This window comes from Eriocheir sinensis, chromosome 23, assembly GCF_024679095.1.
Source record: "Eriocheir sinensis breed Jianghai 21 chromosome 23, ASM2467909v1, whole genome shotgun sequence".
NCBI lineage: Eukaryota > Metazoa > Arthropoda > Malacostraca > Decapoda > Varunidae > Eriocheir > Eriocheir sinensis.
In genome coordinates, this window is record NC_066531.1 from 19,871,565 (window position 1) to 19,883,452 (window position 11,888).

The 11,888-nt window shown below is 45.1% G+C and overlaps 1 protein-coding gene across 1 annotated transcript; it reads right to left on the reverse strand.

Annotated features, from left to right (window-relative positions):
- Positions 1 to 1,505: 1,505 nt before the first annotated feature.
- On the reverse strand, positions 1,506 to 11,528 carry LOC127002598 (uncharacterized). Its single transcript, XM_050868681.1, has 3 exons — positions 10,773 to 11,528; positions 9,645 to 10,106; positions 1,506 to 1,514 (listed from the first exon to the last, which is right to left on the reverse strand). Exons 1-3 carry the CDS (start codon positions 11,526 to 11,528, stop codon positions 1,506 to 1,508), a joined length of 1,227 nt encoding a protein of 408 aa, XP_050724638.1.
- Between the last annotated feature and the right edge of the window lie 360 nt (positions 11,529 to 11,888).

Sequence of the window (11,888 nt, forward strand, 5' to 3'; positions counted from 1 at the left end):
CCCTCGACGCACTCTTTGACTGCCGTGGCCCCCGGCGCGTTTACGCCAGTGCCTATTGCCCATCTCCACGCCGCTCGACTTCACCATACCTGACGACGACATGCAACTCTTCCTCTACTACGGCGGTGTCCTTCAGAGCACCACTCTTCTGCTCAGGACCCGTCTACGTGGTTCGCGATTCGGGAGTGCGGATTCAAGCCTTCCAGGATCTATTAAACAGCCAACCACTCACTCACCGCAGCTCAACTTACGCAGCCCACCTTACGCAGCCCACCTCATGCAGCCCAACTCGCGCTGCTCAACTCCTCGCTGCTCAACCCCTCGCTGCTCAACTCATCGCTGCTCAACACTTCAGCTCGACTTACCGTAGCTGTCCTCACTGCGCTACTCATCTCAGCTCGACTCACCGTAGCTGTCTCCTACGCGCTACTCACTCCAGCTCGACTCACCGTAGCTGTTGTCACCGCATTACTCACTCCAGCTCGACTCACCGTAGCTGTTGTCACCGCATTACTCACTCCAGCTCGACTCACCGTAGCTGTTGTCACTGCATTACTCACTCCAGCTCGACTTACTGTAGCTGTTGTCACTGCACTACTCACTCCAGCTCGACTCACCGTAGCTGTTGTCACTGCATTACTCACTCCAGCTCGACTCACCGTAGCTGTTGTCACCGCACTACTCACTCCAGCTCGACTCACCGTAGCTGTTGTCACCGCACTACTCACTCCAGCTCGACTCACCGTAGCTGTTGTCACCGCACTACTCACTCCAGCTCGACTTACTGTAGCTGTTGTCACTGCACTACTCACCTCAGCTCGACTCACCGTAGCTGAACACTACTCAACGCAACTCTACTCAGCGCAACTCACCGCGCAACACTACACACCGCAACGCATCAAAGTCTGCCACAGCGCCCCCGCACCTGGGAAGATTTCGTTCCTCCTTCCTCGTCACTGGGGGGGAGTACTTGTAGCAGCCACCGCTCAAGCAGTCGCGTGCTCTCTTCCAGTGAAAACAGAAAATGGGGCGTTGCAGTATAGACTCATTGTTCATTCTTATTTTGTGTCAATGTTTTCGTTCGTGCTCCCGTCTCTCTGTTTCTTGTGCGTCTAATTGTTTATCTCTTGTTACTTGTTTACCTTTGACTGTCCGTCCACGTTCTCTTGTTGTCCACCGTTACACATTGTTCCACACATACACCAACACTTAAATGTTAACCTACACAAACAACATTCACACAAACGCATACACAAACAAACACCTATCATATGTGTTGTCCTTGTGATGATGAGGTGTGTAAGTTCTGTCCAATAAAGTAACCCTGGCGGATATGACTTTCTCTATCCGTGAACCGATTAGCACTTAGAACACTCGCTACCACCAACAGTGTCACAGGGGGAGTAGCTGTCCCGCGCTGTGCAGTATCTGGCCGAGAACGTGTGCTCCGTTGAACCAGCAAGCGCACTGCATTTGCGGTCATTCCCATGACCTCTGCAACACGATCATAAGGCCTGTTGGGGAAAGGAAATCATATTAGATAGCATGTTCGAAATTTTCATGTTTAACCATTTCTTTAACCAGGACAACAATCCAAATGATATTCCACACAGTCTGTGAATGTTCACTTTTATTGTCATGGGTAACTGTAAAATATAGTGACTTTTATTTGTAACTACGGAATACAAATTTTGATTCATTACTTACCTATTCAAACTTATCCTCAATTTATTTTCAATATTCTCTTGATTAAAGACTTGAAAGAGTCGTTGTACGATGGCTCCTTTGCACCCACGGGAACATCGCTGCAAGCTGGCCATGGTTCACAGCGATGAAATACTCCTTCCTCCACAGGATGTGGGTATCAGCAGTCTATCGGCCGCATGCCCGTTACTTACCATGTTACCTTCTTCGCTCACCAAATACGGTGTAACAGTGAAACAAGCAAGAGCATCGATTACGATTGTTTGCATAAACAATCCAACTACACTCGGCATATAATTTTTATTTCTCTGCCATTAATTCATCATACTTGTGCATGGATTCATATACTGTGTAGCCGCAAGAGAGAGAGAGAGAGAGAGAGAGAGAGAGAGAGAGAGAGAGAGAGAGAGAGAGAGAGAGAGAGGAGAGAAGGAGGGGGAACTGAGAGAGTAACGGAGGCATGGAGGAGAAAGAGGTAGGGGGATAAGGAGAAGGGTAGGAGGGAAGGGAAGGGAGCGGTGGGAGTAGGGGTATCCAGGAGTGAAGGCAGTGGGTGGATAGACGTCACTACTACGTCACGATTCGCCTGTTCGAATGCGTAGTAGCTCAGGCAGGTTTTTGACTTCACAGTCAAGAGTAAACGCCATAATTAGGCGCATTTGACAATGCACAATAGTGTCAAAAATTAGCGGAGTGTGTGAAATAATGTGTGCCAAAGCACCATGCTGATCCAAGTCTTCGTTTGAAAGATATCTGCGAAAAACAGTATGTCATAGGCTCTGAAATGGATAGTAGTCTATTCCATTCCAGAGAGAGAGAGAGAGAGAGAGAGAGAGAGAGAGAGAGAGAGAGAGAGGCGGGCCACACCTGTCATGGAGGTGGGCGGAGCTTGAGAGCCAGCCGTCAAATCAGCGAGGAGTGCGGCGCAGGGCTAGAAAACCGTACCTACCTTCGTAAATATATAAAGGATGTATAAAGGAATTGTAATGTACTGTAGTCATGCCCTGCCTGTGATTCTCCCGTCTCTTTCCTGCTGCAGGATAATGTCTGAGGGCGGCAGTCGGGGCGACGTGGCAATGAGGGCGAACGAGAACGTCCACAGGTCGGGGGTCACGCCGGAGGAGATGGCGGCCGGCTACGACGAGTGGTCCGAGAACTACGAGGAGATGGTGAGAGAGAGAGAGAGAGAGAGAGAGAGAGAGAGAGAGAGAGAGAGAGAGAGATTTACATAAATTTACATAGAAAATCAGACCACACAGACCCCATGGTCCAGACTAGGTGGTCTGTCCTTAAACCTAAGTGATTTTACATTAATCAGATGGCTCCAAAACGTTGCTTTTCTTCTCTAGTTAATATTAAGTTCAAGGAAGTGACGGTCGAGCTTGTTTTTAAAGGAGTCAATCGTGTTACACTGGACCACTGATGGTGGGAGCTTATTCCATTCTCGCACTACAACGTTGGTGAAGAAAAATTTGGTGCAGTCTGAATTTACTTGTCTACATTTGAGTTTTGTGCCATTGTTCCTCGTTCGCAAAGTGGCATCGATCATAAACAATTTTGTTCTGTCTACATTCGTGAAACCATTAAGTATTTTAAAACATTCGATCAGTTTTCCTCGGAGGCGACGTTTCTCAAGAGAACATGTTAAGGGTGGAAAGCCTTTCTTCGTAAGATTTGTTGCGCAAGGAAGGGATCATTTTTGTTGCTCGACGCTGAACACCTAGTTTAGCAATGTCCTTTGCATGGTGGGGAGACCAAAACTGTACCGCATATTCCAAGTGGGGTCTGATGTAGAGCGGAAGTATTACATCTTTATTCTTGAATAAAAAGTTTCTTTTAATGAAGCCCAACATTCTGTTCGCTTTATTTGCTGCATCGATGCATTGATGTGAGAATTTGAGGTTTGACGCGATTTTAATCCCCAGGTCCTTAACGCACTGAACGCTTGTGAGTTTAACGCCGTGTATTTCGTAATCGAACTTCTTATTTTTTGTTCCAACTTGAAGGACCTGGCACTTGTCTACGTTAAAGGGCATCTCCCATTTATCAGACCAAGCTGAAATTTTGTGCAAATCCTCTTGGAGGCTTTGCCTGTCTTCGTCAGTAAGAACCGAGTTACCAATCTTTGTGTCGTCTGCAAATTTACCAATGCGATTATTGAGTCCAACATCCACGTCGTTGATGTAAATAATGAAGAGCACTGGGCCAAGAACCGAGCCCTGAGGGACGCCACTAGTGACCGGCGCCCACTCTGAGTTAAATCCGTCAATCACAACTCTTTGTTGTCTGTTGCTCAACCAATTCGCGATCCATTTTTTTACTTGACCGTCAATGCCTATTTGCTTTAATTTATAAAGTAATTTATGATGTGGGACTTTATCAAACGCTTTCTGGAAATCAAGATAGACTACGTCCACTGATTTGGTTACGTCATAAATTGAGAAGAGACCGTTATAAAAGGTCAGTAGGTTTGACAGGCAGGATCTTTTGTTACGGAAGCCATGTTGTGAATCCCCAATTAATGAGTGGCTTTCGAGGTAACTCACAAAATATGTCTCTAATTATGCTCTCGAGTAGCTTACCTACAATTGAAGTTAGACTAATGGGTCGGTAGTTACCTGGTATTTTTTTGTCTCCATTCTTAAAAATCGGTGTCACGTTAGCCTTTTTCCAATCCGAAGGGACGATGCCTTGTCGCAAGGACATATTGAATACGGTAGTGAGGGAGGAGAGTATTTCGCTCTTTGTTTCTTTAAGCAGTATAGGATATACTTTGTCGGGTCCTGGACTTTTATTTGTTTTAAGTGAATGGAGAGCTTTAAGGACTTCATCGGTTGTTATTTCAAAATTAGGCAATGCATGCTCGAGATTTACAATAGTACTGGTGTTGGTGGGAGCGAGAGGAAGACTGTTAGTATTAAACACCGAGGGTCGTTATAACAAGGTCGAGTATATTATTTTGTCGAGTTGGCTCAGAAACCATTTGGCTTAGATAATTTTCTTCTAGAAATTCGATCATTCTATGTGACTCGCCTTCTGTACCTGACAGTGTCGCCCAGTCGATATGGGGGAGGTTAAAGTCTCCTAATATCAGTGAGTCGTTGTTATTAAGTGACTGCCTTAAGACGCTGTACATTTCAAGGTCGTCATCGAGTGATTGCCCAGGAGGTCTGTAGGTGACATATATATTTAAATTGACTTTTGCAATGTTTACTCGCACGCACAAATGTTCAACGTTACTGTTCCCCGGTGTTTTGTTAGTGGGTTGCAAATAGCTTTTGACATAAAGGGCGACGCCACCGCCTCTACGGTTTACACGATCTTTGTTGAAGAGTCTGTAGCCATCTATGTTGTATTCGGAACTTAAATCAATATTTGTGGTGTCGATAAATGTTTCGGTTATAGCAATTATGTCAAAATTTTCTGTTAGAGCAAGACATCTCAGTTCATCAAATTTGTTCCTTAGGCTACGTGCATTGAAACTAAGGATTTTTAAGTTATCTAGAGGCTTGGTAATAGAGGTGGTGGTACTTGCGGGATCACGGTTACGGGTTTGTTGCGATGCACGGCGTCTATTTACACGGGCGGGGTGGGGGGACGTGGCTGTGACTCGTTTTTTGCTCGGATGACACGTACTGCGTCGTTGAGGAGCCTTCCGAATCTGGCTGCCCCGATGGGAGAAAGGTGCAATCCGTCCCTGTGGAAGAGCTCACTTTGTCCATAGAAATTGTCCCATGCGTTTAAGAACTCCACGTCAAGCTCCCTACAAAGAGTCTGTAAGCGGTTGTTTAGGCTGAAGGCCTTACTGAAAAAGTCGCCCTCCGCCCAAGTCCGTGGTAGAACTCCTGAAATCAAAATGTTAGGGGATTTAGACTTATACTGCTGGATGAGCCTACGGTACTTCTCCAGGAGTTCTTCAGACCGGGTCGTGGTGCGAGAGAGAGAGAGAGAGAGAGAGATGCCTTCAGTACCAAGTGCCTACGCAGAATCATGGGGTATCGCTGGAATGATTTTGCGTTATACCGGCGACTACTCCGTGAGGTCCGGGAGTGAAGTGATGCGGCCCCTGGGGTACGCACCTGTAATCACCCTCTTCCCCGTCCCCTTAGATGATCTGGAAAGGCGGGTACCGTGGCCCCGCCATCACGCTGGAGGAGGCGCTGCGTTGGGTACCCCTGGAGCGGCGAGCCAAGGCCAGGGTGCTGGACGTGGCCGCCGGGACGGGCTGCGTGGGCCGCGAACTCCACCGGGAAGGCTTCAGGTGGGTGCCGCAGCGCCGCAGACAGGGGGATGTCCGGTCACCATACTTAAATATCCTCCAGTCCACTGCCTTCTGCCTGCCAGTGCCTCAGCCTCAACACGAGTCCAACGCCAAGAGATGAAGACGATGTGTTGGAAATTACAGCAGCTTGTGTAGAGGCAGGGCCGCTGGGTGGGAACTGGGAGCGGGTAGGAGCGGCATTACTTTAGTCCATCGACTCTAACTTAAAATGGAGCCCTGTGGCTTGGCCCGGGGAAACCCCCATTGTTTACAGATCTAGCGATGACCTGCGCATGACGTTTTGTCTCACTGTTAGTCTGTACGTTATCTATTTATGGAATTTACATACATTCATAATACGACTGCGTGGTGTTATGAATGGCTTGGGATTAGAGGGATTGATTGATTGATTGATTTAGAGTTTCTTTAATGGCGCCGCAACATCTTGGTCATATGGCACCGGAGTAATAAAATGGAAGGCAAATAATTAAAATAATCTAAGGGTGATAAATATTATTAGGAAGATAGTTTTGAAATGGTCCATTCAGATATAGCACTAGTTTAAAATATAATAAAATGTTTATTAAAAATGCATTAGTGAAATACAAATAACTTTCTATGAAGAGACCCTACAAGAGATGGAGGATGCCCATCTCCTGCAGATACCCTATGACGTCATGTCCAGGGGTGAGCGCCTTTTCTCCCAGCATTAGGGAAAGGGAAACATTCTCATGTACATCACAACACCGGGAGAGGTACTGCTCTCGCAGATCGGGCCGACAGTTCAAGCAAACTATGAGTATCGTCTGAGCTCAAATTAGCCTCGGAGGGTACTTAAATACTTCGATCATCGGTTCCCAAACCGAAACAGAATCAACTTATTCACTGCCTGAAGACTAACCATATTTACCATGAAAGGAATAACAATAGTGAAGTGTTTCCTTTCATGAAATAATAACTAATTGTTCTTGCTGAATTACAATTAAAGAGCAAGGATTATTTAATTTAACCGATGGAAACAGAGAGGAAAGCCACGCCATCTGGCGAGATAAATTCAAAATATCGCTTCAGACCCACGTGGTTGGTTTTCTCTCACTCTACCACCGGCCTTCACAAAGTAAAGACCAAGGCACCGCAGCCCACCCATTAACTCGGACGCAGTGTGCCTTCTGTTACCTGACTCGAGGGATACTACACCCGGCAACGAGACTTCAGAGACAACAGTATCTTTTGAAACCCGCTTCTCAGCTAAGTGCCCCCAGCAGTTATTTGAGACAGATAGATTTTACTACACGGATCCGGTAGGATTATTATTTGTTCGGCTGTCTGGAGGTGCTTGTTGGATACCTTCACCACCTAATAGCTGGTAAGCACTTGTTTCTTTGGGATTGTATGACGGTGTGTTATCCACTTTGCGAGTGACCTAACTGTTGGGTAGGGTAAATTTACTGATTCCCAACAACTACTACTAATGCTATAACTTCTACTTCTAATACTGCTACTACTACAACTACTACAGCCACTCCCACAGGCACATAGACGCTGTGGACCCGTCGGAGGGCATGATGAAGCAACGGGAGACTGGCATCTATACCAACGACTTCCTGGAGTTTATCGGCAGCGGACACTCCACCGTGCCCAAAGGTATTAGTGATTTGTTTTTTTACATCAAAGGACACGGCTCAAGTTCAACAAGAGTACAAAAAAAAAAAAAAGTCCGCTACTCGCCGCTCCCATAAAAGATTAAAGTAAAAAGTAGCCAAAAGAGAGGTCAATTTAGAGTGGAGAGGTGTCTTGATACACTCTTCTTGAAATAAGTCAAGTCATAGGCAGGAGGAAATACAGACGAAGGAAGGTTGTTCCAGAGTTTACCTCTTGCATAAGGGTTTTGGATAGTATAGGGATGAGCATGAGTAGAAAGTCGTGTGCAGCGGGGCCGCGGGAGGGAGGGAGGCTGCAGTAAGCATGTTCAGAAGAACAGTCATCATGAATATATCGATAGAAGATAGAAAAAGAGGCAACATAGCGGCGGAATTTAAGAGGTAGAAGGTTGTCAGTAAGAGGAGGAGAGCTGATGAGACGAAGACCCTTAGACTCCACTCTGTCCAGGAGAGCTGTGTGAGTGGAATTATTGTTATTGTTGTTGTTTCATATTTAAAGATTAATATATGTATTTTTCTTATACATCTCTCTCTCTCTCTCTCTCTCTCTCTCTCTCTCTCTCTCTCTCTCTCTCTCTCTCTCTCTCAGACACATACGACCTGGTGGTCACCTCGGGTGGTATGGGCGAAGGTCATATCCCACTCAGTGGCCTCGACGACCTGGTGCGCGTCGCAAAGAACGGTGAGCGAGCGTGCGTGCGTGCGTGAGCGTGATAATGTTTTTACAACAAAGGAGACAGCTCAATGGCGCCAAAAAAGGAAACAATAATATAAAAAAAAGCCCGCTACTTGCTGCTCCTGATGAAAAAAATCACAAGAGGTGGCCGAAAGAGGGGTCAATTTCGGGAGGAGAGGTGTCCTGATACTCTCCTCTTGAAAGAGTTCAAGTCGTAGGCCGGAGGAAATACCGATGAAGGAAGATTGTTCCAGAGTTTACCAGCGTGAGGGATGAAAGAGTGAAGATGCTGCTTAAATATTGCATAAGGGGTTTGGACAGTATGGGATGAGCATGAGTAGAAAGTCGTGTGCAGGGGGCCGCGGGAGGGAGGGAGGCAAGTTAGAAGAGCAGTCAGCGTGAAAATAGCGATAGAAGATAAAAAGAGTCAACATCGCGACGGAATTTAAGAGGTAGAAAACTATAAGTTGGAAGAGGAGAGGTGATGAGACACGTGAGATGCATACTCCATACGAGGGCGGACAAGGCCCCTGTATATTAGGGTGGAGTGAAAATCACCCAAATAATTTTTTTTGTGAATTTTCACTTACTTGAGTTTTTAAATGGTGCCAATGGACTAATAGAACAATATGCAAAAAGTTTATTTGAATTGGATAATTCTTTGATCGACCACCAGCCGTTATAGGTTTACAATAATATGCAATTTTACACCAATCGCCCAAGAAATATTTTTGTTAATTTTAACAGACTTAAGGCTTTAAAAGGTATCAATGGATTAATAGAACAATAATCAAAACAGGTTTATTTCAATCAGACAATTTTTTGATGGGCCACCAAGCGTTATAAGTTTACAATAATATACGATTTTACACAAAAATACATAAAATACTAGTAAACATTAGACTATATATTTTCTGTGATTTTAGCACACTATTATGCTAATGATAGAATCTGAATTATGCATGCATGGTTAATGGTCAATTCAGAACTTATAGTCACTTTTAGACTCAAGTTTCGGCATAAGCTGCCGAGAAGCAATGCGAGCCCGAATAAATCCATGGCGGGACGTCTCGCCACACACAGCGGCTGAAGCTTCGGTAACTAGCTTCACACATCTTTCCACTGCCTGTGTGTGACAAGGGAAGCGAGGGAAGATGACACTTGGTGAAATTTGAGCAGAGATCATGTCCTTCAATTCGTTGTTCGTCATATCCATCATAACAGGAGGCTCCGTCACGGTCAAAGTCTGCCAATCGACCATGTCATGGTATTCGGTCGCGTTGAGGTTGAGTGGTGGCACTTGAAATCTGCGGATTTTGTTTGCAGACACATGTGATCTTGCCTTCATGATTCTTCTGAGTCCAAGTTCCCTTATATGTGGTCGCTCATCTGTTATCATGGCTAATAGCACGTTCTCGGGGTGACCGCAGAAGCCATTTCGCTGAATCACCGGGTCGATGACTTTCTTTAGAGAGGAGCTGAGGTACCGTGTTCTCACCATCATCCCGTGCAGATGCTTGGCTCCATCTTTACATGATGGCTGTGTTTTGATGGCGAACCATGTTGGGGCGTAGACGCGGATGATGAATGTGACAAGAGTTTTGATGTTGTTGGATGGTGTATCGAGGCCAACATAGAGGCGAAGGATTCTGTTGGCCGTTGTCAACCATCGCGAGTGGTTCATTAGTCCTGGTTTTCGCAATGCTAGATCACAGGGACAGTGTCCTTTGCTGACAGCTTGACACATCTGCCACAGGTACTGCTGGTCAGTGCTCAGGTCCTTCACATCAACATGCGGCAGTGGCTGTAATAGTGGTATCGGTTCATATGATGTTATATGGAGTTCCGTGCATGCTGTGAGAGCTTTCCCTATTGGTCCTGAGAAGCACTTAGGTCCTGTAGTTGCTCCATCTAAATGCTGAAACAGGTGTCGCAGAAGGAGCTCGTTAGTATGTAATAAGCACACAAGCCATTGTAGCGGTTTTTGTAGTAATTCCTCAAACTGCCGAATAACTCCACCATTATGTCCAGTATTGACAGCGGTTCCGTCACATCCGACAACTTTCACACTGTCGAGATCCACACTTCGCACAGTCAAGCATTCAAAGATTGCTTTGGAAATCGCCTTGCTTGATCCACTTGACGGCATCACATGGCCAAAGTATGATGAACCTGGTTCACAAATAATGCTGACGTGCTCTTCCGTAACTCTGTCCCGGTGGCCATGTCCTGCGGCATCTCGTACATTTTTCATCGTTTTATCCTTCCGACCGTCAAAGTACAATCCAGGAAAGCATGTCATACTGCTGTCTGAGTCTAGTTTAGTTCTGCTTCTTTCTCGGCGAATTTTACTACGATCAATGACTTTGGAGGTGTCATTTGGAGACACAATTCCCATGTCTTGTAGCACAGATGAGGCAATAATGGCTGCTGCTCGATCTGAGACGCCCGTTCTATCGCAAGCTTTAGCCAAAGATGGTAATCGTACAGTCATCGCCATTTTTTGTCGTTTACTCTCTGGTGTTGGTAGATCATGTTTACAGTGTGACTTAGATAGAGTGTCATCTTCATCGCTGGTATCTGTGTCGTCGTCCTTGTCTTCCACATTGTAGCTTCTAGAATTGCATTGCTGCTTCGATTGTTCTTGCTGAATGCTGTCACTGTGTCTTCTTGATTCACTTTCTTTCCTGGATATTTTCTTCTGTAGCCTCTTTGTTTCCATCAAATCGATGCCTCCTATAATCATCTTCCTGGCTCCTCTCTGGTCCACTAGAAAGTCTCTTTCACTGAGTGGTACTTTGTCTGCTCTTTTGCACTTACAGCTCATTAGGAAATCTACACATTTGCATTTGCTAATGTCAAATAATTTATCTGAGTCTTCTCTGAACTGTTCAAGTTGTTGCTTGTACTTGTCATTGCCCTTCCGAGCCTTGTATGGTTTCAAGATTTTCTTGTATTTTTCATTGTATGATCTCAGTGTTTCAATTACTCGTCCGTGTGTCACTGTCGGAAGAGACGCTTTTTCCCAAACAAGTTCAACATCGACGCAAACTTTGTTTGATACTTCGGCGAATGGTGGATATTTGTTATTCTTCGTTGTCAACTGTTGTCTTGTATTGATGTAGGCCTTCATAACATCGGCGTAGGTTGGAAGAACATTAGTGGGTATCTCGTGTGGTGCGCTAAAAATCACACATGCCACCTTCTCCCTCGTAATAGTTGCCATTCTGAAAGGAAAAAAAGAATATAAATTGTAAACAATATAAGACTCCTGTAAGTGATACATCAATGGTTCAAAAAAAGATAACACTGGGGCATTATATCACCCTATGGAATGTTTACAGACCTAGCAGAGCTCTCTATGGGGGGCATTATCCCATCAATTCAATTAACCACTTAAGGTGAAGAATACCAACTTGTAAACAGACATAATTATAATTGACATTAATTTACATTCCACACATGTTGTAATCTTAAAGTAAATCTCAATCATGCAATAAAACAGCCTAAAGCAAACTAAGATGTTAATTTTGAATAAACTTGCATGAAAGATTTTGTGTAATTTTGTGTAAAAATACAGTATATT